The sequence below is a fragment of the Bubalus kerabau genome, chromosome 4 (genome assembly GCF_029407905.1).
Source record: "Bubalus kerabau isolate K-KA32 ecotype Philippines breed swamp buffalo chromosome 4, PCC_UOA_SB_1v2, whole genome shotgun sequence".
Classification (NCBI taxonomy): Eukaryota; Metazoa; Chordata; class Mammalia; order Artiodactyla; family Bovidae; genus Bubalus; species Bubalus kerabau.
Genome location: NC_073627.1, coordinates 119,308,183 through 119,335,895, shown reverse-complemented (window position 1 = coordinate 119,335,895; position 27,713 = coordinate 119,308,183). Strand labels below are relative to the sequence as shown.

The 27,713-nt window shown below is 39.4% G+C and overlaps 2 protein-coding genes across 14 annotated transcripts in view; one reads left to right on the top strand and one right to left on the bottom strand.

The window, feature by feature from the left end:
* The window catches only part of PRUNE2 (prune homolog 2 with BCH domain), a 295,032-nt gene that overhangs the window by 252,579 nt on the left and 14,740 nt on the right, over positions 1–27,713 (top strand). For 2 of the 5 annotated variants that reach the window (XM_055578336.1, XM_055578335.1), the window contains exons 11-17: positions 1,902–2,102; positions 9,065–9,238; positions 17,708–17,810; positions 18,468–18,599; positions 19,681–19,767; positions 24,211–24,309; positions 27,639–27,674. In XM_055578336.1, the coding sequence (XP_055434311.1) occupies positions 1,902–2,102; positions 9,065–9,238; positions 17,708–17,810; positions 18,468–18,599; positions 19,681–19,767; positions 24,211–24,309; positions 27,639–27,674 (832 nt within the window). Of the gene's footprint in view, positions 1–1,901; positions 2,103–9,064; positions 9,239–11,956; positions 12,342–17,707; positions 17,811–18,467; positions 18,600–19,680; positions 19,768–24,210; positions 24,310–27,638; positions 27,675–27,713 lie in introns of those variants that run through there. The other 3 variants (XM_055578337.1, XR_008713619.1, XM_055578338.1) reach the window with 3 other exon arrangements.
* Positions 6,725–27,713, bottom strand: part of GCNT1 (glucosaminyl (N-acetyl) transferase 1) — a 193,721-nt gene continuing 172,732 nt past the window's right edge. Inside the window, exons 3-6 of one of the 9 annotated variants that reach the window (XR_008713627.1) lie at positions 25,763–25,858; positions 24,727–24,832; positions 9,749–11,165; positions 9,303–9,610 (exon numbers count right to left, since the gene is read on the bottom strand). The gene's annotated coding sequence lies outside the window, so the exon portion shown is untranslated. Of the gene's footprint in view, positions 6,740–9,302; positions 11,166–19,016; positions 19,157–21,818; positions 21,952–22,029; positions 23,586–24,202; positions 24,355–24,726; positions 24,833–25,762; positions 25,859–25,921; positions 25,982–27,713 lie in introns of those variants that run through there. The other 8 variants (XR_008713626.1, XR_008713624.1, XR_008713632.1 and 5 more) reach the window with 8 other exon arrangements.

Below are 27,713 nucleotides of genomic sequence, written 5' to 3'. Positions count from 1 at the left end.
GGGAGCTAAAGTATATTCTTCAAAGTACTAATCACGTGACATAACTATTCTTAAGTGTTCTATGGCAGAGTAAGCATGGTAGCCACTGCTCCACTCTACTCCACTCTTCAGATTCACAGTTCTCTCTTTTCTCTTTTTTTAAATTTTGGCCATGCTGTGTGGCTTGTGGGATCTTAGTTCCCTTACCAGGGATCAAATCCTGGTCTCCTTCGGTGGAGGTGCAGAGCCCTAACCACTGGACCATCAAGGAATTCCCACAATTTGCTTTTTAAATTTAATTTTTATTTTATATTAGAGTGTAGTTGATTTACAATGTTGTGTTTCAGGTATATAACAAAGTGATTGTTATGCATAAACATAATCCATTCTTTTTCAGATTCTTTTCCCACGTAAGTTATTCAGAATATTGAATAGAATCCTCTGTGCTATATAGTAGATCTTTGTTAATTACCTGTTTTATATATAGTAGTGTGTACATGTTAATCTCAATCCCACAATTCACTTTTGAATAATAAAGGTGCTAAAGCTTTCATTGTCCTGTAGGGTAGCTGTTAGCCATATGTGGCTATTAAAGTTAATTAAAATCAACTTGAAATGTACAGTTTGTCAATTGCACTAACTTCATTTCAAGTGCCTAGAAGCCACATATATAACATTTCTATCATCATAAAAAATTTTTTTTGGACAGCACACCTATGAGAATCCCTGTGGAATCCCAATGTTTTACAAACTTACTAGTCAACAAGTGTGTTAATCAGTCAGTCATGTCCGACTAGCTTGTCAGGCTCCTCTGTCCATAGAATTCTTTAGGCAAGAATACTGGAGTGGGTTGCCATTTCCTTCTCCAGGGGATCTTCCCGACCTCGGGATCAAATGCTGTCTCCTGCATTGCAGGCATATTCTTTACCATCTGAGCCACCAGGGAAGCCCCTCAATGTTTTACAAACTTACTGGTCAATAGAAACTTTTTTCCCAAGTAATACATAAAGATAGTACATGGAACACAGTTTAGGTGTTGTTCTATACAGAAAAAAATCTCAATGACAAAGAAACAGTGTTAGCTTCCTTGGGACAAGACCAGAGTTAGAACTGCAGAATTGATGGGTATACTACATGGCCTTCAAACCTTTTGTTACAGGGAATCCTGAAATGTTTACTGTTACTGTGTCTCTGTACCATTGTTTAGCTGGGATCAACTTGGTTAAAGATTACTTCTCCAGCTCTGCTTCTGATAAGTGAAAGGCACTTGAGCAACAAGATGCATATTACAGGGAGCTAATTCCATGAGCCTTACATGAGGACACTATCACTATGGTACAAGAACCAGTGTCAGGCAGTATTGGCATAAGAAGTAATGACTGCTTGACCAAGGAATGTAATCTGGGAGGATGCCTCAGTTTTTTTGAAAATACAAAGAATGCCAGCCAAGGAAAGTTCATAACAGAGTTGTCAAGAACTAAAGAGATGTATGTGGGGAGTATCTGTAAACATAACAGATAAAGTTCATATCCTCTCACAGGAATAAAGTCTACTTGAATCATTATGATAAGTTATGTGTAAAGCTTAATTGTATCTCTTAATATGCATCATAAAAAATGTAATCCAATATTGTCAGTGTCATGTTTTCAAACCCGAACAGGGCAGTTCTAAAGACTAGATCTCTGCCCATTTAGCAATGACTCCCACTTCCTATTTCTGCATGACCAGAACTGATGTGGCTGGAGCAAGCCAGTACTGAGGCCTACTAGTCAAGAAGGGGTCCAAACCCTAAGTAAGGACTTTTAGCAGGTGGAGCCTTTGCTGAAAGGGCCTTAAAATTGTTTTCCACTGGGGCCACACCCACTGTTGGCAGTCCTGTGTATGATGGTCTAACACTTACTGCTGCTCTTTATCTTCTTTAGAACCGCCTAATTCTCTGGATCTTGATAGCACTCATCCTCGGAAAATCAAACTCACAGCCCCAAATATCAATCTGTCTCTGGATCAAAGTGAAGGGTCTGTTCTCTCTGATGATAACTTGGACAGTCCAGATGAGATTGATATCAATGTGGACGAACTTGAGACTCCCGATGAAGCAGATTCTTTTGAGTACACTGGCCATGGTAAGTTGCCAAGTTGGCAGGCGGAAGTTAAGTGAAAGATTATCTAATCATATCTAATGGCATCTAAGTGGCATTAGGAACAAACCTCCCATTGTGTTGCTGCTGGCTGCTTTCTTGTGCTTTCTAGAAGCTTCTGTTTGTATCTCAGGTCATAAGTGGTCATGATTGATGGTTTAGATCTGGACAGAACAGGTATGGTTCACAGAGGTCATACACGACCATCACGCCTTTGTCAAACCCCTACACTATGCCAGGCCTTGTGTTTGGCTGAGATTGGAAGAAAACTGTTACATGCTGTGTCATAAGAAAATTGGGACTGGGTTTGCAGAGAAAGAGAATTTAATCTGGATAAAACTTGAAGTGGAAAAATTAGAGCTTACCAGTTTCTCTGTACAACCTCTCATGGTCTGGAATGTTCTTTCCCACACATTCTACATGGGTGGTTCCTTGTTTTTATTCAGATCTTTATCAGATGTCATCTCCTCAGAGAGGCCTTCCTTGACCTCTGTAATCAAAGGTATCCACGCCACCCCCACCATCTAGTCACACTCTCCCTCAGTATTAATTTTATTTTCCATGTGTCACACTAATTGAAATCATATAATTTAACTGTTTGCATCTCACTTATCTTTCTCTTCCCATTAGAATGTCTGTTCCATAAGGCCAGAGACTTTCTTATGCTTGGTGCTATATCAGCAATAAAGTAGGAAGGAAGGAGGGATGGGGTAGGATGTAGTGGAGGGAGAATAAAAAATCAGAAGATTAAAAACTTGCTTATCAAACCTGGACATTCCTGATATGATTACCAGTCTTATTATATGATTTAATATATTATATCATATGATTACCAGTTCTTTCTCTTGCTCAATAAAATTGCTTTTGTTAAGAAATATATACACAGTATTTGCTTTAAAAAATGGCATCATGTAGTTTCAGCTTTACAGGGTGGCATTCTTTGACTTCATAAGTTTGAATTTGAAAGTAAGAGAATCCTGGCTATATCTACTGCTTTGATATATTGTGAAAATTAGTAAAAAGAGAAATACCACAATTGAACAGATGCCCTGACTTTTAGAGCCATACTGATTCCAGCAGTTTCCTTCATAGAAAAACGTAACTAGGAAATTAGGAGAGTAACATCAAATTACTTAATTAACTCAACCAATGGTCATTGAGCAACCAGGGCTACAGCCACAACCAGCCCTAGACTCAGACCCTGCTTTCACAGTGTGGAAAGCTTTATTTCCTCAAGCTAAGAGAACAGGATGTAGCTAAACTACTTGTATTGTAGTTTATTATGTTTAAGTAGAGATTTGATATTGCTTTTTTTCATGTTCTTAGATTCATATAGTTATCAGGATATTTGTCCCTGTGAGTTGAACTACACAAATAGGAGGTGAAAGGTCTTGACTTCATATTCTTTTCTGCCATCTCAGACACTCTTCCTCAGCCACTCCATCCTTTCCAGCTGCTCCCAGCTGTCCCAGTCCCTTTCCTGCTAATAAACCTTCAAGTGTAAAAATCATGCATTGACTTAAAATCTCAGAGAAGACAGCTGTGGCATGACCCTGCAGGTCCCTCCCTCTCCTCCCCCTGTACTTCTCTGTTGCCCTGGAGAACCGTGTCACCCCACATCTGAACCTTTTATTTTTATAAATAGTAAAACTGTCAAGCCAAGTGGTGGTGGCTGAGCGAACTGGTAATTAGAGCTGCCACTTGCTGACATAGTTCTTTTTATTTAGTTGACATAGTTATGTTGAAAGAACCCGTTTAACAGCCACAACCCTGCTTTTAGGTCTTAAGAGAATTTTAGTGTAAGTTGAATTTTAAAGTCCACCTTGATTTTCACATGAAAGGAGTATGTTCAGTCACCATTTTAAGTAAACAACAGCATTAAATGTTGAAAACACTAAGTATATCTGAATAGCTATATTTTATAATGCAGACATAGATAACTTTCTATAAAAGAGTCTAATGTATAGTAGAGTCTCAAAGTATGAAAGTAATGCTTGAAAGCTGCACAGTTTTGTTGTTTTTGTTTCTTATGTGAGTGTTCTAACTAGGCATATACATTCTAAACAAAACTGGCGTTTTTAAGTCACAGGGTTTTAAAAGTGTTTGGTCAGTAATTAATTTTATTTAATGAACACTTCGTAGTGCTTGCTGTGTATCAAGGATCTGTGCTAGCTGCTTTATAAATATTAACTGTATTAATCCTCATGTCAACTCTGTGAACAGGCATCATGTTACCCCCAGAGGTTTAGTGAGTCACCTCAAGTCACATAGCTGGTCAATGTCACGTAGCTGGTCAATGTCACATAGCTGGTCAATGTCACGTAGCTGGTCAATGTCACATAGCTGGTCAATGTCACATAGCTGGTCAATGTCAGAGCCAGCACAAACCCAAGCTGTCGTCTGCAGCTCCTGGGCCATGCTCCTTTTCTACAAATACACTGACCGTGAACAGGAGGGTCTTTTTCTGCGTTAGGATAGCATACCTGAAGTCAAGCCTAATGACCCACCTTCACATTTACATGCTCTTTTAATCCCACCATTCTGGGATGACTTGAGGGCCCTTAGTTTCCCAAGTACTTGAAGGATGTTCACACCATTTGCCTGTTTTAGTCAGTAGCTCATGACCAAGCACGGATGCCAGATTATTTGTCCATGGTGTGATTTTGCTTATGGAAAAAATTCTGAAGCTCATTATGAAAAGATGTTAAGTCGGTCATCCCTTCCAAGCAACGTTCTTTAATAATTGTGTCCGAACTGTTGGAAAATACATTTCAAAGGATGATATAATGGAGGCTTGATGTCCTTTGATATGTATAAATGCCAAAGGTATCAGAAATATGTAGATAGTGAAGGATTTAACAGATTAGTCTTTTTTTTTTTTTTTTTTTTACTAAGGGAGCTCAGATTTTTTAAAGATACTTTATTTAACTAATTCTATAAACTTAAAAATATCCAAAGGTCATCAAAAATTATGATGACCTATTTCTGTTTTCAAACTGACCACAGAATTATTTTTACCATAATTCAGATCTTAGCAAAGGCATTTTGTAAGGGAAATGGAAAAATGATAAAGAATTTTAGCCTGAATATTTCTGGTAAGAACGCTGTAAGAAGCATTTATGTGCTCGTGTATGTTTTCTTCCTAGGCTCCTAGCAATGTTTAGTGACCTTGTTTATCTTTTCTAAAACTAACCCCTAATGAAGGACAGTTTCCTATGTGAATAAGGTAGCCTCACATTTTTTCCAGATAATCAGGTAGTCACTTCATATAACTTCCATTTCTGTGATCATTATTTTCACAGCCTGTAGGCAACCAGCTTATGAAATCAACTCCCTGTTTTAACTCTGCTTATAAACCAGTCAAGTGTGGAGCTTATTCTGTTTTACCCATAAGCAGCCTTACATGATAATGGTGATGTGGTCTGAAAAGATGATTTTTACTTATATTTTTGTGTGCTGAGTTTTCACATTCCAATTAACTACATCCTGTTGTAAAGAACTTTAAAGACTTTCTTAATTGTGTATAGGATGTCTTTCCTCTAACAAAAAGTTCAAACGGAGTGGGGGGCAGGGGGTGGAGTATGAAAAGATGAAAGTGGGAAGACCATCAGAAAGTTACTCTTGTCACCTGGGAAAAAGATGTGTCTAGGACTCTAGCCGGAGAAGGCAATGGCATCCCACTCCAGTAGTCTTGCCTGGAAAATCCCATGGACGGAGGAGCCTGGTAGGCTGTGGTCCATGGGGTCGCTAAGAGTTGGACACCACTGAGCAACTTCACTTTCACAACTCGAGCAATAGCAAGGAGACTGGAGAAAGCCCATTTGAATCCCAGCTCTGCTCTTTCCAACTGGACTGAACCATACTTCGACAGGAAAAAAGTATTTTCTCAGTTTGTGATACTGACAGAAGATGAAGCTTCATTCTGTCAGGAAAAGTCTGTAGAGATATGTTCATATGCTTTTGAACAATTTGGGAAAAAAAAAAAAAAAAGATTATTTTCCTTAAAAAGCTCCTTCCCCCTAAAATTATATACGCTTCTAACTCAACAAAACCTGGGTACACATTGGATACTAAGTAGCAATAAAAGGGAGAGATGAAAGGTATATTAAGAATGAAAATTAAAAACCAGTTAATAAATCTCCTTGGGTATTTAGCATAATATTAAACATGTCTGGAATGATGAAAGTGCTTCATTTAGGAAGCACTCCTACAAATTAAATGAGTAACATTCAACCTATTCTCTAGGTCAGTAGTCTAGATTAATACATACTATGTTCAAGATTTATATATTAATAACTATGCCTATGTTAGTGATCAAATATGTCATGAATAATAATATCTAAACTCATTTTCTTCCTGGGAGTGATTTCTAAAGATAATACATTTGGGGAGGGGGGTGCTCTTTGGCTTAAAAAAATTAGAAGTTCAAACATAATGAATGTCTTTGAAGGCATTTTCAGATTATTCCCATTGTCAGTGCAAGGGCACAGCATAGAGACCAAGTCCCCTTTACAGATCGATGTCCCTACTGGAGGCCACAGCTGACTTCATCTTCCAATGGTTCATATGATCATCGACGGTAGATTCCTCACTGTGATCTTTCAGCACAGGATATTTAGAGCCTGTGTAGTAAATCATCTCATCAAAGACAAAAGAAAATCTTCAAGTTGACTTCTCCCTTGTGTACCAGCACTAATTGACTTCAACAGCAAGCAGCAAGGGAGAAAAGCTTGTTATTCAGAAAAGAAGACAAAGAAAATCAAGCATTTCTTAGTGATGAGAGCATGAGACCGAACATTAAATTTGGAGGGCCTAGGGACAGAGATTTAAATGAGACCTGAAACTTTTGCAAATAGTGAGAAAAATGATGGCAGGGGGAAAGATGGTAATTTATAGTTGTAGAAAAAGAATTATTAAGATCAGGAAGATACTGTTAATTCAAGGGAGTAGAACAACTTACCTTTACTTCCTACTAGCTTATATTGTTGACTTCTAGAATTCAACACCTTAAGAGAGTGTACTGTACTCCTAGGTATTATAGAACTCTTTATTTAATTTACATCAATCAAAAGAGGTGGGGAAAGGAGGTCCCAAACAGGGTAAAGGGGTGTTGGCGATGATGCCTACAATGTAGATAAGAGCAGGTGTATACTGGAACCTCAGAAGACAAACCCACATCTGAGCCCAAAGGTGTGAGAGAACAGAGACAAGTGGGAAAACAGGGTCCTGGGAAGAGCAGCTGTGTGGGGCATCCAAGGGCCCTAACTTGAGTGGGAGGGGGAGAGCTGGAAGGGATCTCAGATAGGGAGTCCAGAGCAGATGGATGGATTTGGACAAGTGACACAGTGCTTAATCTGAAGCCAAGATTGCTAGTTTCCTGTCCTGAGTAAGCAGCGAGCGGGGGTGGGGATGCAGAGAAAGCCAGAGTGAGGCCAGGCTCTGTAGGCGGTGGTAGCTACTGGTGTTGGCAGAAGCGGCTAGGACTGCTTCCCAGCTGGGCTTCACTTTGCTATTCTAAGTCACAGGTAATTAGACATGTTTGAATCTGTCTTGTGACATCTTCTGGAGCATAATAGTCCTGTTGTGGGTCCCTTACAGATTACCTATATTTCCAGGAACTTGTCCAAGCTTTATTTACTCACTCACCTTCCCAAGTTCTACTGAAAACTCTGTGCAGGTTTCCAAGCTAAGTGTGAAGTGGGTTGGTGGAGGCAGATATTAAAGATGAAATTGGCATGATTCCTTAGCCCAAGGAACTCACTGCATTATAGTAAAATAAATGAGACCGAGACAATTACACATTCAGGTTGCAGTATGATAGCTTAGAAGAGTAGAAAAGGTAAGGGTTTGATTATATTTCCTTCCTGATTCTGTGATCTGAGGTAGTTACTTCAGAGTTTTTGCATTGGTATCACGTCTTCCACTACATCTTCTCTGCCTGCTAATTTGGTAGATGCTTAATAAATATTGCTGTTACTGTTATCAAAGTGCCATTAAAAGAATGCAAGCGTGGTGTAAATCAAAGGCAATTTCTTATGAAATGGAAAGTTAAGAATGATAATACCTCACAGAATTATTGTGAAAACTATAAATAAGCCTTTATTACCAAATTACATAAACATACAAAGAATAACCATTGTGAAATTCTACTAGTACTTGAAGTAAAAAGGGAAACAATTATTGCTTATTATTTAAAAAAACTAAATATAGTTGCTTTTTTTTTTTTTTTTTGATGCACAAGAGTGAGTAGTAAATTTTTCCCCAAGAATGCTCAGTGGGCTTTTCATTACCTGGGGCACCCACAAGTAAGAGTCCTGTGAATTTGGGGGCTTGGAGCACTTCTGGTTTATAAGGTTGTTTCTCACTTACTGTAAAATCTTTGTGTAGCATGTTTTGAAAAACTTATAAGAAGTTGTATCAAATTAATCTCCAGATGTGCTCCCAATAGAGGAGGTTCAAGCCCATTGTTAAGAGTCTTGGAGTACAGGTCTAGGCTGGCAGTTATCACCAAGCTACCGAGCTGAGGGGCCCCAGAACACTCTGGGCACTCAGGTTACACCGATAAATGTGGCACAAGGAAAATAAGGCCTGATGAATAATAGCTTTTCACACCATCAGGAAGACCACAGGCCACAACCTGTATGATCAAGGGAGGAGTTAGCACGCAGTCTATCCCCATCTTGGACCACTACAGACACAAGATAGCTCCAGCCCTTTTCCTATCCCCACCCTCAGCTTAGCCTTACCAATGGATTGGTCATTCAGTCTGTCAATCAGGAAGACCTCACTGAGTGTCCTCGATGAAGTCAGGATGGTGTCAAGCTAGCTCCAAGCTGTACAGAACAAGGAGTTCATCAGGTTGAGCCTGCCGGGAGGTAGCCAGTTGTTGAACTGCCTCACCTGTGGAGGTCCTGCCCATTCATCCTTGCTCTGTGCTTCATTTACAGAGGATTCCACAGGCAACAAAGATTCTGGCCAAGAGTCGGAGTCTATTCCAGAATATACGGCAGAAGAGGAGAGGGAGGACAACCGGCTGTGGAGGACCGTAGTGATCGGAGAACAGGAGCAGCGGATTGACATGAAGGTCATCGAGCCCTATAGGAGAGTCATTTCTCACGGAGGTAGTGGAGCTCTGCAAATCTGGGAAGCCAGGAGCCCATATTCTGTTTTTTTTTTTTTTAATTAGAAAACCAAACTAGGTTTCTCTGCAGCATGACATACCTATCAATGCTGATGCTACTAGACAGTCAACATTCAGGGCACTGTAGAGCTGCGTGTATTATTCATATGCAATTCAGTGAACACTGGAAAGCCTACTACACAAAAGTAACTTTCCAAGGTGAAAGATGCCTTTCACACCACATATGATAGCTGTCATCTGTGCAAATTTCTTGAAAGCCACAGTGGTCAATTCAATAGCATCTGTATGGAATTCCTATGGATTTCTTGTAGGGTTTTAACTGAATTGTTTTCAAGTCTGTTTTCGACATGGCCTGCAGTAAGAGGTGCTTTTAATTCCAGAACAATCTTTTGAATCCTCTTCAGAAGCTTTAGGAAATCTTTTAGACTCAGGCTGGTCCCTTCCCCACCCCAACCCCACTTAAAGTTTGCTTTTCTATAAACTCCATTACCTCTGTGCCTGACAGTAGCTCGCTCTAGCCACAGCCTCCACCTGCTTCATGAGGGACAAGGGAGACAAAAAGCTCTGTTTTATATTTTCACTGCTGTCTTGGAACTACAGGAACCTGAATTTTGGATTCACAAAAAAATAAATAACATGAGCACAAATGACACATTGAACATTGTCAACTTCAGAAAATATAAGTGGCTTTGGGGGCTTTTTTTTTTTTTTGCTGCTGCATGCACAACTCTTCTGCAGCCCTAAGGCACCACCCTAACTGTTCTAGGAAAAGTATAAGCTGAAAAGGCAATTGTTCTGTCTTCCTTAACAAGGACAGGGGAATAAGTGTCTTGGCACTGCATTAAACCTCAAGCTTTGGTTTCCTATCAAGCAAAAGGATGTTTTGCTTTTTCCTTCCAAGTCCCCTTCACCACAGATTTCCTACTTTCTGCCCCCTGCATTGCTCCCTCCATGTAAGTATCAAGACCACCTAGGGCTCCCACCCATGACAGAGAAGGGAAACGCCTATGGGTGTTCCTGGCCCCGACCTTCCTTTTTCCCTATTTGAGCTGAAATGGTAACATGGCCCAGTGAGAGCTCCTCTAAGATCTTTCCCACAGGCCTTTGGAATGAGAACAGGCTTAATCTTGCTGAAAATGACAGGCAGCTGGCCATAGAGTCAATCCTGTTGTTGTTCTAATGAAAACAACAATCCGAATTTACCTAGATTTTCCCAGAAGATCCTTTACACCACCCGTCAGGTATTTTTGATTTGTTTGCTTTTTAGAAAAAAAAAAAAAAGAAAACAAAGGCTAATATAAACTAGCCTGTGTACATTCTAAAAAGTACAAGAAATGTAGAAAAGTCTGTCAAAGTAAATCGAAGTCGCCCAGTGACATTCCCTGTACATTTTTACCATTCAGGTAATAAATTAGTAGTCCCTTTGTTGTAAAGAAGGCAGGCTCATGGCTCCTGTGCTTTTATAAGGCCAAGTTCTCATTAGCTCAGCATACTGGCCTGCTTATTCCCTCAACCACAGTGAGGTTGGGTGGATGGAGCCCATGGTTCTATTCCCTGAATCAGGATAGAGTGATTATCGTCAGCACACTGGAGTCCAAAAAAGCGACTGCTTCTGCCCATCATGTTCTTTGCAGAGACACCTGCTAGCTCAGGGATAACCTGGTTTGCTGTGCCCTTCCTCCCTGCCACCCCTCCCACGGGCACTGCCCCTCTCCGTTCCGTGTTGTGAGCTCCTTATCTGTCTGTGTGACCGTCTGGTTTGTTGGAGAGAGAAGGCTGCCTTCCCTCTCTGCCTGGCTCTGCCTCGGCCTCCTCTAGGCGCCGGCCTGCATGATGTGCCTCTGGCTGCACCCAGCAGATCATGAGCGAGATGCCACCTCTTCCTCCACCCTGACCAGCCTTTTGCTCTGTAGGTAAAGACAGTTCACACGTTACTTCTGAATTTGCCAAAGCTTTGCTGTCTTGGAAACTCATATCTCTCTCTCAGACCTTAATGATGACACTCCCTAGTTCTCAGTCTATTGGGTTTGTCACCCTGGCTTCTGATGAGCATTTAAAAAGCAGCGCCCAGAGCGAACAGAGATGTCATTTTGGTGTCTGGCACTTTGCTATGAGAACGTTTTCTCACTCAGGCCAGAAAGAAAGTGCCAGCTGTCTGGTGCTCTGGACAGCTAGCTGGGAGTGATTAAAAGCACTGCTGAGGTCTGCTGCAAAGCCAGGCCCTGCAAGTGTCTATACCAGTTGGGAACATCTGTGTGTGAGAGCAGTATTTGAACAAATAACTCAGCCTCCAGCTTTGGTGACTTCATATGAGCTGTGGCTGGAGTCCCTGTACACAGTGTAGAAGAACAGAGTTCAAGACCCATCTTGACCACCACTCACACTGTGACATCACACCGTGGTCATCACTTGACTCTCTTGGGCCTTGGTTGCTTCCTCAGTAAGAAAAGGGTGAGCTCCCAGCCGGTGTCACCTCCTGCGAGCCCACAAGTAACATTCCTGCTATCTGCTTATACAGAAAAGCAAGGAGAGGTCTGGGTGGTTTGGATTAGCCCACAGTGTGGGGTCACTTTGAGGCTAGAACTGGCATGTTGGAACCTGAAGCAGGGAACACAATGAAATAGCCAAGGGCACTCATGCCAACGCGTTGTAACGAGGAGTCTCCTGTCTTGTGTTTTTACTTCTCATTTCATTATAGGAGACTCAGGTAACCCTCTGCAGTGTTGCTGGACAAATGACCCTGGAAAGGCTGAGGAGAAGAGTTGCAGGCTGATGTGTGTGTGTGTATGTTTTGGTTGCGCCTGTGGCATCTTTCCTTCTCTCTCCATTCCATTTGCTGGCCAGCAAACTTGTGTTCCGTCCCTTTCATGCCTCTCTGTCCTGCCTCAGGTAAGGTTTGCATCGTTGCTTCCGAGGGTCCCAGGAGACACCACGGTGGGATAGATCACACAGCTCAGCACATACACTATGAACTCAGTTACTGAGAAGAGAGTCTGATAAAATACATGGTCTAAAGAGCCAAACTTCACTTGAACTCCGCACTCGCTGACGGGGAACTTCACTTGAGTAAGCTGCATATTTAGCACAGAAACTGGGTTAGCTGACCTCCTTGGAGTCATTGGCAAAGAACAAAATTCAAATGGTCCTATTCATTCACATTACTACGCTTTGCCAGCACTTGCTGTCTGGAATAGCTCCAAAGCCTGACGGTGATGGCATGGCTCTTGATTTAGAAAGAAGACTTTCATGACAAAATCTTTCTTTTTCTCTTTCCTTCCTTACACACTACCTCTCCTTATTGCCTTCTCTTTCTTTTGCCTCTTCTCTTCCTACAAATCCTCTGCCCACAAATGCAAAATCCATCATTTGTCAATTTCAGTGATTTCTATAGAAAGAGCCATTTCCAACTTAGTCACTGATCAGGACATGGTTAGTTGACCATTCAATATTCCTTTGGCTAAATAAACTCAAGCAAATGCATTACTACAATATTCCAAGGACAGACAGCAGTGACACAAAGAGATGAATTGACATTTAAGATGACTTCTGAAGTAGTTTATAAACCTCAGTCTTTCCTTAAAAAACAAAACAAAACAAAAAAGACATTCTTAGAAATTCTCTAGAAATAGAAAAAGAAATCAAACAAACTGAGCAGTCATGATCTCGAAATTATCCTGACACTCTGGAGCCTGACATCTACATTTAAAGTTTTTAAATTTAATTTTTATTTTTATTAGAGTATAGTTGATTTACAATGTTGTGTTAATTTCAGGTGTATAGCAAAGTGATTCAGTTATACATATTCTTTTTCAGATTCTTTTCCCATATGGGTTATTACAGAATATTGAGTAGAGTTGCCTGTGCCAGACAGTAGGTCTTCGTTGGTTGTCTGTTTTAAATATAGCAGTGTGTACATGTCAATTTCTCCTTTTATGGCTGTTGGCATTTGCCTTATATATTGAGTTGCTCATGCATTTGGTGTATATATAGTTACAACTGTTATATCTTCTTCTTGGATTGATCCCTTGATCATTATGTATTGTCCTTCTTTCTCTCATAACAGTCTATTTTGTCTATCAGTATTGCCACTCTAGCTTTCTTTTGATTTTCATTTGCATAGAATACCTTTTTCTATCCCCTCATTTTCAGTCTGTATGTGTCCTCAAGAGCTGAAGTAGGTCTGTTGTAGACAGCATTTATACATGTTTTGCTTTTGTATACATTCAGCCAGTCTATGTCTTTGGGTTGGAGCATTTAATCCATTTACATCTAAAATTATTATTGATATGTATGTTCTTATTGCCATCTTGTTAATTGCTTTGGATTTGTTTTTGTAGGTTTTCTTTCCTTTTTTGTTCTCTTGTGATTAGATTACTATCTTTAGTATTGTATTTGGATTACTTTTTATTTTTTGTGTGTTAATCTATTGTAGATTTTTGGTTTGCAGTTACTATGAGGTTTTGATATAGCAGTCTCTCTCTATATATATACATACATACACAAGATTGGTTTAAGTTGCTAGTCTCTTAATTTCAAATGCATTTCCAATATCCTGCATTTGTACTCTCCTTACAATTGCTGATTTTGTTATATTATTTGTGTGTGGATCATTTCATACCTTTACTGTATGTTTGCCTTTACCAGTGAGCTTTTCCATTTGTAATTTTCTTGTTTCTTGTATTGACTTTTTCTTTACTGCCTGGAGAAGCTCCATTAGCATTTATTGTAACATGGGTTTGGTGGTGGTGAATTTTCTCAACTTTTGCTTGTCTATAAAACTTCTTATTTCTCTACTCAATCTGAACAAGCCTTGCTGGGTATATTCTTTGTTGTAGATTTTGCCTTATACCACTGTAAATAATCCTGCCAGTTCCTTCTGGATTGTAGTTTCTGCTGAAAGATCAGCTGATAACCTTATGGGGATTCCCTTGTATTTTATTTATTGCTTTTCCCTTGTTGCTTTTAATATTTTCTCTATCTTTAATTTTTGTCAATTGGATTAATGTCTTTGAGTGTTCCTTCTTGGATTTATCATGTATGAGACTCTCTGCACGTCCTGGACTCTGAGTGTTTCCTTTTTCATATTAGGGAAATTTTGGGTTATTTTCTCTTCAAATATTTTCTCAGGCTTGCTCGCTCGCTCGCTCGCTCCCTCCCTCCCTCTCTCTCTCCCTCCCTCTCTCTCTCTCTCTCTCCCCCCACCTCCCTCTCTCTCTCCCTCCCTGCCCCTCTTCTGGGACCCCTGTCATGTGAAAAGTGTTTGTCACTCAATCGTGTCCAACACTTTGCAACCCCATGGACTGTAGCCTGCTAGGCTTCTCTGTCCATGGAATTCTCTAGGTGAGAATACTGGATTGGGTAGCCATTCCCCCCTTCTCTAGGGAATTTTTCTGAACCAGGGATCAAACCTGGGTCTCCTGCATTGTAGGCAGATTCTTTACCATCTGAGCCACCAGGGACGCCTAATAATATGAATGTTGGTGTGTTTAATGAATGGCAACCCACTCCAGTATTCTTGCTTGGAGAATTCCATGGACAAAGGAACCAGGTGGGCTACTGTCCTCATTTCTTTTCATTCTTCTTTCTTTCTTATGTTCCATGGCAGTGATGTCTACCATTCTGTCTTCCAGCTTGCTTATGCATTCCTCATTTACTCTGCTGTTGATTCCTTCTAGTGAACTTTTCATTTCACTTATTGTTCATCTGTGTTTGTTCTTTAAAGCTTCTAGCTCTTTATTAAAGATTTCTTGTATCCTCTCTGTACCTCCATTCTTTTTCTGAGATCTTGGATCATCTTTACTATTACTATTTCAAATTCTTTTTCAGGTAGACTGCCTATCTCCACTTCATTTAGTTGTTCTGGTGTTTTATCTTGTTCCTTTGTTTGGAAGGTATTTGTCTGTTTTTGTAGTCATCGCCATTCCTCCATCTGAGCCACCAGGGAAGCCCCTATTCCAGATGCAAGACTGCAATTCTTGGTTCTGGTGTCTGCCCCCTGGTGGGTGAGGTTGGTCCAGGGACTTGTGCAGGCTTCCTGGTGGGAGGGATTGGTGCCTGCCCACTGGTGGGTGGAGTTGGGTTTTGTCCCTCTGGTGGGCAGGGCCATGTTAAGGGGTACATTTTTAGCTCACTACTTGCTGGTGGGAGGGGCTATGTTTCCACTCTGTTGGTTGTTTGGCCTGAGCATGCAGGTTGCTGAGTGGGCCCAGGTCTCAGTTCCAAAATGGTGACCTCCAGGAGCGCTCATACCAATGGGTATTCCCTGGGATGTCCACCACCAGTGTCCTTGCCCCACAGTGAGCTACTTCCAACCATGCCTCCTCAGGAGACCCTCCAAGACCTGTAGGTAGGTGCTTTGCCCTGGGCCCCAATGCACATTAAACCATGTGTGTCCTCCCAGAGTGGAGTCTCTGTGTCCCCTAGTACTATGGAACTGCTGTACTGAAGCGCCACTGGCCTTCCAAGCCAAATGCTCTGAAGGCTCCTCCTCCCAATACCAGACCCCAAGCTGGGGAGTCTGATGTGAGGCTCCCACAGGCTACTCTTACTCCTGTGGGAGAACCTCTGCAATATAATTATTTTCTAGTATGTGGTTCACACACCCAGGAGGTCTGACATTTGATTATATTGTGAAAGAGTCCCTTCTACTCTTTCTTGAGGCTTCTTCTTTGTCTTTGGGTATAAAATATATTTTTTTGGGGGGGAGGAAGGTGTAGATAGGCCCCGCTCCAGTACTCTTGGCTGGAAAATCCCATGGACGGAGGAGCCTGGTAGGCTGTAGTCCATGGGGTCGCGAAGAGTCAGACACGACTGAGCAACTTCACTTTCACTTTCCACTTTCATGCATTGGAGAAGGAAATGGCAACCCACTCCAGTGTTCTTGCCTGGAGAATCCCAGTGATGGGGGAGCCTGGTGGGCTGCCGTCTATGGGGTCGCACAGAATCGGACACGACTGAAGCGACTTAGCAGCAGCAGCAGCAGTAGATAGACTGAGTCTTTTTTGTTGATGGTTGTTCAGCAGTTAGTTGTGATTCTGGTGTTTTCATTGAGAGGAGGTGAACTCAAGTCCTTCTACTCTGCTATCTTGTCTTTGCCTCTCCTGATGTCTTCAAAAGGATGCTTTTGTACTTGTATTTAAGATGGATTCATTATGTCTATTTTCTCTTTTAATGAACTCTCTTTTTCATTGCACTGAGCCTTAATTGCATATTTTAGTGGAGTTAGGATTAATGTCATTAAGCCACCCTTTGTGGATTTCTATTCAGTTATGAATCTTCCTAAGTGAAATTATTTGTGGAACAAACACTTCTTGTATGAAAATATATCTCCTTATGCCATTTTCCTTCATACCACCTTCTTTAAAAAGTTGGAAAAATACCTACATATTGGAAAAGATGGGACTAAAGCAAAAAATCCAGAGGGAAGCTACTGCGGTCCTGTTTTGCAAACGTGTTGCATCAGGTATACACTTACATAGGTAGCATCTTCTAAGATATGTAGCATTATCTGCAGCAGCCTCAAATTAGTAATATACACAAACCCATAATTTGATGTATTTTTAGTTGGTATCACTTTCTTCCCCCACCTCTTTTGTGGCACAGTCATACTCTCTATCCTTGTAGAAAACATCTCATTAAACTGCTTTTCGAGTGTTAAGCCCATCCAAATCTATATCTAGCCAGTATTTTACTGCCTTGTAATCACCAGAGGGGTATTTAGAGTTCTGAAAAAGTGAAACACGCCAAATTCTGATCAGGCTTGAGGGTGTGTTCTGTCCTCCTACTCAAAGCTTTGAGGAAATCTCTAATGTTTCTAAAGCCTAGAACTATGTTATATGATACAATCACAAATAGTTTTAAATGGATGTTAAAAAATAAAAGTACAGTGCATTGCTTCCATTCTTAAGTCTGGAAGACACATGCAATTCTATAGACAAATTTGTAGAGACTTGACCAACATCTGCCACATGTTTCAAAGATGAGTTTTCAAGGAACACAGAGTTGACTACAACTAGGAAATACTAAAAAGGATCAAATAGAACCTCTCTCTTAGCAATTAAAGGAAAGAGTGTTATACAGATTAGCTTTTTTATTATATAAATTAGAAGCCCTTAAGTCAAAAAGTGTTGCCTCACCATCCTTTGTTTTTAAGTTGAATATTTATAACCCACTTACACAACTATGTACAATACATATAATCATCCATAATACATGGGTGCCCTATATATGCAAATATATTCACACTATGTATTATATCTTAACCACTGCAAGATAATTATATGTGTATATACTTACAGAAGTATATCGTCTTTATAATAGTCACTTAAAGATATATCTAATACATCCACATACATACACTTGCCAAGGATTCCAGATTTATCCTTTAGGTTAAATAGTATCTTGTTAAGAGTTTCAGTTGGTTACAAGTGTCTTTTTGTTTGTCCCCCAGGATACTATGGGGACGGCCTAAATGCCATCATTGTGTTTGCCGCCTGTTTTCTGCCAGACAGCAGTCGGGCGGACTACCACTATGTCATGGAAAATCTTTTCCTGTGAGTGATGCTTACAATAAAATGTTTTGAGTTAATGTCTGTGGGGATGGAATGGCAGATAGAACATCTTTAATAAAAGGAAACAGATGATGTAGAATTTGATGTAGAATTTTCTAAGCCTTTGATTAAAAGTCAATGAAATCTGTATCAAGGAAAATTGCTCAAGAGACTGAAAGCTTCAGAGGAGCTGTTTTGTCAGGAGAATGCACTGAAAACAAAATGAACACAGTTTGGCCCGTATTTTTAAATTTTGTAACATTTTGGGTGAAGTGTTATTTTGGTTTCCTGATAACATGTTCTTAGTCAACTGATAATAACCTGACTTCATTTATATCTGCCTTTATTTAATCTGACTTGTCCTTTAGTATACAATAGCATTGCTGATATTTTTGAAAGTTGGGTTTCTAACCCACAGACTTTTCAAGTGTACCTGCATTAAAAAAAAAAAAAAAAAAAGATAACTGTGCAAATAAATGAGTAATACTCTCAGAGAAGTGATCTTAGGTAACTGCATTCTTCTCAAGAAGAAGAGGTAATATGTGCAACCATTCTTAAATGTTATGCACCCTGTAATTTAAATATTATATAATTATGGTGAAATAAGATGAACTCTATCATGTGGGAACTGAAAACACTTCTCTTCCTTCCTGTGATCAGATATGTAATAAGTACTTTAGAGTTGATGGTAGCTGAAGACTATATGATTGTGTACTTGAATGGTGCGACCCCAAGACGGAAGATGCCGGGGCTAGGCTGGATGAAGAAATGTTACCAGATGATTGACAGACGGTATGTGGGGCTCTAGTAGCTAATCACTATTTTGACTTCCTCAATAACTCCCATCTCCAGTGACCTTTTAGTTTACCAAAAATGCAGTCACAATTTAGGAACATTGAATTAATGCTGATTTGAGATAATAAATTTTAAAATATTAATCAAGTATCACTCAAATTTTAAATAAAGCAAATCTTCCCCAGATTTTGTTAAATGTTACTAATCTCAAACTTGGTGACAAGCATTTTAAAGTATGCTTATGCTTTTGCCTTATGGAGGTGCAATTTGCGCTGGTAGATCAAAGTCCACAATTCCTCCCTGGTATCACGCGGCCTCGCTGCCCTTTTCCTGCACTATTGTGACTCAGGCAACCCGTGTGCCCTTATTTCAACATTCACTGTTAATTCCAGCCCGTTTGGTGACTGTGTGTGCCCTTCCTCAAGATACATCACGTTTATTCATACTGGTTTTATTAGAACCAAACACACTGTTGCCATCTACAGGAAAACGCATAATAAGCATACAAATTTATGATGTCTTCTATAGTGTGGCTTCCTCTCGGATGTGGCTCCCTGCAAAGCAACGTGCGAGTGCCCTGATATAGTAACTAAAATCCGTTCATCATCCAAACATACATACAGTAGCATTGCTAATGCTGAAAAATATGCCAGGATATCCAAAACGTTAATCTGAAGGCCAGATAACCACATGCTTTCATTCTACACAGGAAGAAACCCAGGCTCAGTAGAACAGGGTATTCATTTCAAAATATTAAAAATAATGCTGACAAAAATGAATAGCGTCGTCAAACAAAAATATGCCATGACGGTTATAGATTTATGCACTCCAAGAGTATGACCATTCTATTTTACATTTATTTCTGTGGGAAAATGAGGTTTGAATTATGCAAGTTTCAAATTATATCTCAAAGGCATTCTTTGTATTAATCATTGCATTCTATACCTGCCTACCAGATGATAGTAACTTACACAAGAATTCCCTAATATTTATATAAATATATATACACACACACACACATACTTTAATTCCCATTCAAAATAGGTCATGAGTAATTTTTTTTTCTTTTTCAAAATAGGTTGAGGAAGAATTTAAAATCATTCATCATTGTTCATCCATCTTGGTTCATCCGAACAATCCTTGCAGTTACACGACCTTTTATAAGGTATAGTTATTATTACAGTAAAAGTACTAGTTTTTTAAAGTATGTAATTCATTGTTCCTCTACACAAAAATTCATAAACCAAGAGAGTATTTAGGATAATCTGTTTTGCCTCTGCCTTTCCTGAAAATATACTTTGGACTGCCCAGCAAGAGATTCTAAGAGTGAGTATATTTTCATAGTGATTATTTTTCCCCTATAATTATAAAACATGATCTCTATATTGCTTGCTGTAAACACAGAAAATGAAATAGTGAGGTTTCTGTATAGATAGTACTATTAAAGAAATAAGGGCTTCCTTGATAGCTCAGTTGGTAAAGAATCCACCTGCAATGCAGGAGACGTGGGTTCAATCCCTGGGTTAGGAAGATCCCCTGGAGAAGGGAAAAGCTACTCCACTCTAGTATTCTGGCCTGGAGAATTCCAGGACTGTATAGTCCATGTATAGTCCATGGGGTCTCAATGAGTCAGACACGACTGAGTGACTTTCACACGCATTAAATATGGTATTTTGTAAAGAATCAAAGAGGTAGAGTATACCATGACAATGGAAATTAAAGACACATCAAGGACAGAAACATAAGCCAGACCTTAATTGTTTAGTTTCTTCTGAACAAATACCATGTAGCTCACCTAAAGTGGTTTAAGAGTCTGTGCAGCCATTTTGAGAGCTTTGTTTTGATCATCCATGAGCCTTCTAGGTTTAAATTCACTTCACATCAGTAAATATTTGTTCATCATCTATTTTGTGTTAGATGCTATATAACCTTACATTTTGGGGATGAAAAGAAAAGTAAGATATGCCTCTTACATAGTAAAACTGAGACAGTTAAATGAAAGGGACACTATAGATTTTCTAGAAAGCTTTAAAAAACAGAATAGGGAGGGGCAAGATAGGAGTATGGGATTAAGAGGTACAAACTACTAGGTATAAAATAAATAAGCTACAAAGATATAGTGTACAGCACAGGGAAAATACGCACCATTTTATAATAACTTCAGTGGAGGATAGTCTATAAAAATAATGAATCACTAAGTTGTTTGCCTAAAACTAATATAATATTGTGAATCAACTATACATCAGCTAACTAGAACTTGCCTAGCATCAGGATACAAATTATATAAACTGAAGTTTTTCTGTCTAAGTGTTATTAATGAATCTGTAAGGAAAATTCTGATCACTTCACTTCTGGAGAAAAAATTAAAGGTTCAATTCTTTTATATTTTTTAATTACTATATATATATTTTATTGAAGTATAGTTGGCTTACCATGTTTCAGGTGCACAGCAAGGTGATTCAGTTATACATATACACATAATTACTTTTCAAATTATTTTCCATTATAGGTTATTACAAAATATTGACTATAGTTCCCTGTGCTATACAGTAAACCTTTGTTGCTTGTTTCATATCTATTTTTTTAAGTTAGAAATTGAGCGTTCTGTGCCTTCCAGAATCTCCTTTTTTTGTCTGTGTTCACTAATATTTATTTAGCATTCCCATCTGCTACTTCCAACAACTGGGTAGCAGGATTCAACTAGTTTTCCTCTGGCAGGAGAGCTCTTTAAATTACTTTAAAGCATAATACAAGCCTTTAAGATATATTTTTAAAAAGCTACTAATTTTAAGATTAGCAGAAAATGCTTTGACAGGCACTAGGAATAAATGTACAATGAAGAGCTTATACAAACTTTTAATGAGTAAAAAAGCAAACATTAGAATTGATATTGATTCACTGATGTTTGTTTAATAATTCAGCTCTATTTTAAAATAAATATATTTCTTCTTGGTAAATATTTATTATGGCAAGAGTATGAAAAAGAATTCTAATTCAACATTTATTGAAGGGAGTTTCAAGATAATAATAATTCCCTTCTCTAGGGGATCTTCCCAACCCAGGGATCAAACCCAGGTCTCCCACATTGCAGGTGAATTCTTTACCAGCTGAGCCACAAGGGAAGCCCCAATAATTAAAACAAAAACAATTAAATTATGGCAAGTAGTGTTGTGGTAAATTACATGTAATAATGGTTTACATTTATTGAGTACTTACATGCATTATTTTATTTAATCCTAATGATGATGGTCTGAAGGAGGCACTGTTTACCATTTCTGTATTGTAGGAAAAAACCCTAAGGTTAAATGAGGTCAAATAAATTGTTCAAACCAGGAGCCAGCAAACCATTCTGTAGAGAGTCAGATATTAAATATTTTAAGTGTTACGGGCCATACAGTTTCAGTCACCACTACTTAGCTCTGCCATGGTAGGACAAAAGCCATAGATAATGTGTAAATAAATAAGTGTCCCTGTGTTCCAATAAAACTTGATTTATGAACACTGAAGTTGAATTTTCTGAAATGTTTTACATGTCACCAAATAGTTTTATTTTAATCATTTTTCAACCATTAAAAAAAAATGCAAAACCAGTCTTAGCGCAAAGATTTAAAAAACCAGTAATAAGTTAGCTTTGGCCCACAGGCCATAGTTTACCAACCCCAGGTCTATGGTAACATAGTCAAGAAATGATAAACTCAGGCTCTGAACCCAGTGTCTACCTAATTCTAAAGAACACATATTTCAAATACTTAAACATTATGTTCTACAGTTTCATCATATAAAACCCTCTTTAAAGATCCCTGTGAATCAATCTATGTTAGTGTAACAGATTTTTTGACCTGAAAAAAGAGGTCACTAAAATGTATTATAGGTCTTTTCACTGCTAAAGGGTAACACCTATGACAGAGGTATATAGCAAATTCTTTTTTTTATTGCATGTATTTTTAAACTGAAGTATAAATAATTTACAATGTTGTGTTAATTTCTGCTGTACAGCAAAGTGATTCAGTTTCTTGTATTCAGATACATATTTGTAACTAAATACGAAAAAGAATATTTTTTTCAGTTACATATTCTTTTTCATATTCTTTTCCATTATGGTTTATTGCAGGATACTGACTATAGTTCCTGTGCTGTAGAGTAGGGCCTTGTTGTTTACCTGTTTATTTTAATATAGTAGTTGGTATCTGCTAATCCCATCCTTCTAATTTATCCCTCCCTCCTCAAGTTCATTTTTTTTAAATGAACTGTCTGTGTCAAGCACTGGGTTAGTTGCTGCAGGTTGAGAAATTAAATAGCTCAATTGATTTCCTCAAAGAGGTCACAGCCTGGCAGCTGACACAGGTAGATAAGAAAGCAACTGCAATACAGGGAACAAAGGAAGCTGGAGGGTGATAACTCAGAGTGAGGGTGAGTTTTAAGGTAACAGGTGAAGCGTGAAGACAGAGAGTCTGCATCGAGAGAGGCTTTCCAGAAGAATGCACCCTCAAGGTGAGTTTTGAAGAATAGGATTGGCTAGCTAAAGCCAGGTAGAGGAAATAGCAGGTACCAATACACCAAGAAGAAAAAATATTCTTTTTCATATTCAGTTACAAATACCTATCTGAATATGAGAAACTGAATCACTTTGCTGTTTAGAAAATTGTACATTCCAGTGTGGAGGTGTCCGCCTGGCATGACTTCTTCTGCCTTCTTATTCTACCCCCTCCATTTTTTAAATCAAAATCTAAATTTAGCTCAGAAACTCCAGAGGAAGGAAGTGGCCTAATGTGGCGTATCGTTAGTAGTGTGTGTTCCCCCAAGGCTTATCAGGACTTGAAGTGACTGTTCGCAAGCCACGGCCAGTAGCCCATAGTCAAAACTGCAAGTAAAATGTGAAAGCTGGATGTATGCAGAAGTGACCTTGACAGCATCTTCTCAGTAGACTGGGGAGGCCTTTTCATTAGAGACCATTCACGGGAGTTTGATGCCTGATCAAGTTCCCTTTCAAGTGGAATGATATATTTTTAGAATTAGTTTGCTATTACACTAGTAATACAAAAATGTCACCTTCTTATAAAACAGCCAATCATTATAGGTAAGTGGCACCTTCTGCCACTGACTGAAGGTGAAATCTGGGCAAATACTTGACTCTCTCTGTCTAAATTTCCTTATCTTTAAAAAGAGAATGATAATAGTACCTACCTCATTAGGCTATCACAGAAAATGAGTTAATATGTGTCTGTGTTAGTTGTTCAGTTGTGTATGACTCTTTGTGACTCCATGGACTGTAGCCTGCCAGGCTCCTCTGTCCATGTAATTCTCCAGGCCAGAATACTGGAGTGGGTAGCCATTCCCTTCTCCAGGGGATCTTCCCAATTCAGTGAATGAACCTGGGTTTCCTGTATTGCAGGCAGATTCTTCACCATCTGAACCACCAGGAAAATCCCCAGAGTTAATATATGTTAACCAATTAGAACAGAGTCTGGCACATAGTAACTACTCAAATAATATAGCTATTCTTCTAAGTCAGAGTGCTGGGGGCAAGGTGAGAAGGGTTTTCAAGAAGAGGCACAAGTCTGAGGGATGGAGGAGTGACTGAAATCTTTCTTCTTTTCTTTTTTTCAAGTTCCAAATTCAGCAGTAAAATTAAATATGTCAGTAGTTTAGCAGAACTCAGTGGACTGATCCCAATGGATTGCATCCATATTCCAGAGAGCATCATCAAGTAAGTCCTGATGGTTTTGAAGATTTGGTAAGAAATACTGCATGTCTGGAGAAGGAGATGAGAAAATAACTCACTCCTGGAATATGGGGAAATGGCTTATCTTTTGTTTTACATTTAAAACAAATAATAAATATTCTCCAATAAATATATTTCTTGTCTTATAACCTAGAGATAACTGTTCTGTTCTTGTAGATCTACTTTCACATGATCTTCTATGGTGTTATTGAGATTTGCTCACTTTCACCTTGAATTTACTACCATTTTGGGGAAAGCATAAATTTAACACTAATCAGTGTATTTGTTACCTCTGTCTTGCATGCCACACAAAAGGTCAATTTTGTACATAGCCTGGATTTCTTCATTGCCTTATATAAAGTAATTTATCTGCTTGACCCAAGGAAAAGAGAGAAAAGTTACCCCATTCTCTGATTTCTTCATGGTTGCCTCCAGGTGAAAGATAAAGCAGAGTGGTGGGTGGTGCAGTCAGGAATGACTTCCTTAGTCAGTATCTGGTAAATAAAGCCTGTAGGTAGAAAGCATGGATACTTAAAGTTGTAGGATTATGCTGCAAAAATAGTAAAAATAAAAAGTCAACTGCTTGGAGCTGGGGCTTAAAAATGTGATGCTGGAAAATGAACCCTCCTAACTGGTTAATTGTTGCAAAGAACTATCGTTTACTGTTGATCATGTTTTTCTTTCACTATGTCTAATTTACTGGCTTTCCGTGTGATTACAAGTGGGAGGAAGGTAACCATCAACTCAAAGAAAACAGTCAAGGATACCCTATCTTCCTCCATAAGATGGAGAGCAGAATGGACCTCCCAATTCAGGCTTCCAAAAAAAGAGCTCCCTCACTTAAAAAAGGCACAGAAACTGGAAGGAAAAGACTCCCATTTAATGCGTGTCTCCTGTTCTGGGTACAAGAAGTGCTTTATTTATATCCTTTATTTAATCCTCACAGTAAATGCCCTGTTTACATATAAGAAAAGTCACTTAGGAAGGGGATGTTTACTTATGCAAAGTAGAAGCAGGAACAAGGAAGAGATGGAACTAGAATTTAAATCCAGGTGAGCCTGGAACCAAAATTCCCAGATTTCTTTACCGCCTGTAAAATATCCATCTAAATAATGGGTATATTTAGATAAATACAAGGGGTATATTTAGATAAAATATCCATCTAAATAAATACCCATACCCTTCTGAGTCAAAGCTCAGAAGTAGCTGCAAGTTTGGTTTTCCTGCATCCCAATATCAGGTATGAACAGAAGATACAAATTGGGTTGATAACTGCCAGTTGGCTTAGCTGAATCAAGCTGAGCGTGCATAAGCTCCTGATGGTGGATGTAATCCTCACGGGCTTTAGAGAGTCCCCAGACCAGCACAACTCACAGCTCTGGCCTGCTGCCTCAAAAAGAAGACACCCCATCTCCAGAAAATGTACTAGCACACCCACCTCCTATTATGCAAAAGATGACAAGGATATTCCATCTTCAAGTGGAAATGACCACTGGCCACTTCCTAAGTGAGTATGCTCCCTGCCAGTGTGGCCCTGGGAACAAGAGAAGAGAATGTGCTTTGGAGGATCAGCATTAGATTTGAACCTTCTTCCCACCTTGCCTCTCTGAGACTTCAGGAATCCTATTTAGAACTCTCTGAGTCTCAGCCTCAGCATCTGTAAAATGAGAAAACAAGGAGCAATTAACTCATGGCAAGGTCCTGAGAACAGAATGAGAACCATGAACATAAAGCACTGAGGAGCCACCTGGCACAAAGTTGACAAGCCAAAATGTTCTTTATTGTAATTGTGTTGCTTTTCAGTTCAGTTCAGTTCAGTCACTCAGTCGAGTCCGACTCTTTGCCACCCCATGAATCGCAGCACGCCAGGCCTCCCTGTTCATCACCAACTCCCGGAGTTTACCCAAACTCATGTCCATCGAGTCGGTGATGCCATCCAACCATCTCATCCTCTATCGTCCCCTTCTCCTCCCGCCCCCAATCCCTCCCAGCAGCAGGGTGTTTTCCAATGAGTCAACTCTTCGCATGAAGTGACCAAAGTATTGCAGTTTCAGCTTCAGCATCAGTCCTTCCAAACTCACTGTTCACACAGGGAAGTTCAGTTGAGAAGTTAAACTTGCCTAAGGTGCTTTTCATTCATCTACAAGTCAGGTTTTCTATTTGGGAAAAGTTTCCTCCAAAGGAAGGTTCTATTTGGCAAGATTTTCTTCTGGAGGAAGAAACTTACAACCGTGCATATCCTCCCCATGTGTCCTGTCTTTGGTAATCCATCTCCTCTGGCTGTCCTTTCTCTCATTTCTGTAACTGACCCTTGTTGCATCATTTTCATATTATGCCATTTTCAAACTGGTAACAAACCATAACTCTTTCCCATTACACAAGAGCAGGATCTCATCCAATCCCAGGGCCAATATTCAGCTGGGATAGAATGCATCAAAGGGCTTAAAGGAAAGAAAATTGAGCCCAATCTGAAATCAGGTTTATAATCACCGATTACAGTCAGTTCTTGTTATTTGTGGCAGTGATGTTCTTACAGATCTGAATAACATACTGAACCATTGTTTTCAGGGGGAACACGGGGCTAAGTTTCTGTGAGTGCTTGGTCACAGCATTCTCATTTGCCAGTTAACATACAACCTTGTTTTATGTCCATTTCTGTTTAAAGATACCTTACTTGATCTGTATTGTTGATTCACTAACTTTGGTCTCAGGGCCAACAACACTGTAACCTGTGCCTGAACAAAGCTTATCTAACACACACATACCTCCCTAAGGCCTATCACAGCCATCCTGGACTCAGGAATACTAGATGATACTTAAGCATAATGTTTGGGGAACATTCTCAAATAAAGAGATCACCAGCAAAAAAAGCACACACACAAAAAACAAAAACATGCCATGACACAGACTGTAAAAGGCCATTTGTTTGCAGCGTGAGAGCTGAGACGAGAAGGCAGAGCCCCGCTGGGCTCCACCTCAGCTGGGAACCCACATAGCAGGTGACTGAAATTTCTGGGCACTCTGTTAAAGTCCACAAGTGACCATGAAAGTGCCAAAGTATTGCTTAGGAGGTTGCAACTATGGTTTAGCAAGTAGGTGAGTTTGTGAACACTCCATCTGCAAATCATGAGGATCAGCTGTATATAACTATAAATTCAAAATAATTGATTGTATTGAATATAAATAGGTTTCCTCCCCAAAGGCAATTTGACTATCATTTGGGTAGACTTCTCCTCTCACGTTTTGACTGTCCTGTCATTTTTTCCATCTGTCCACTCGTTTTCCTCATTGCATTCGTTTTTTTATCCTGTAAGGTACGATGAAGAAAGATCTTATAAGAGAAGTGTGAGGTAAACGTCTCCTGATCTTCAGTTCACTCTGGATCCTTT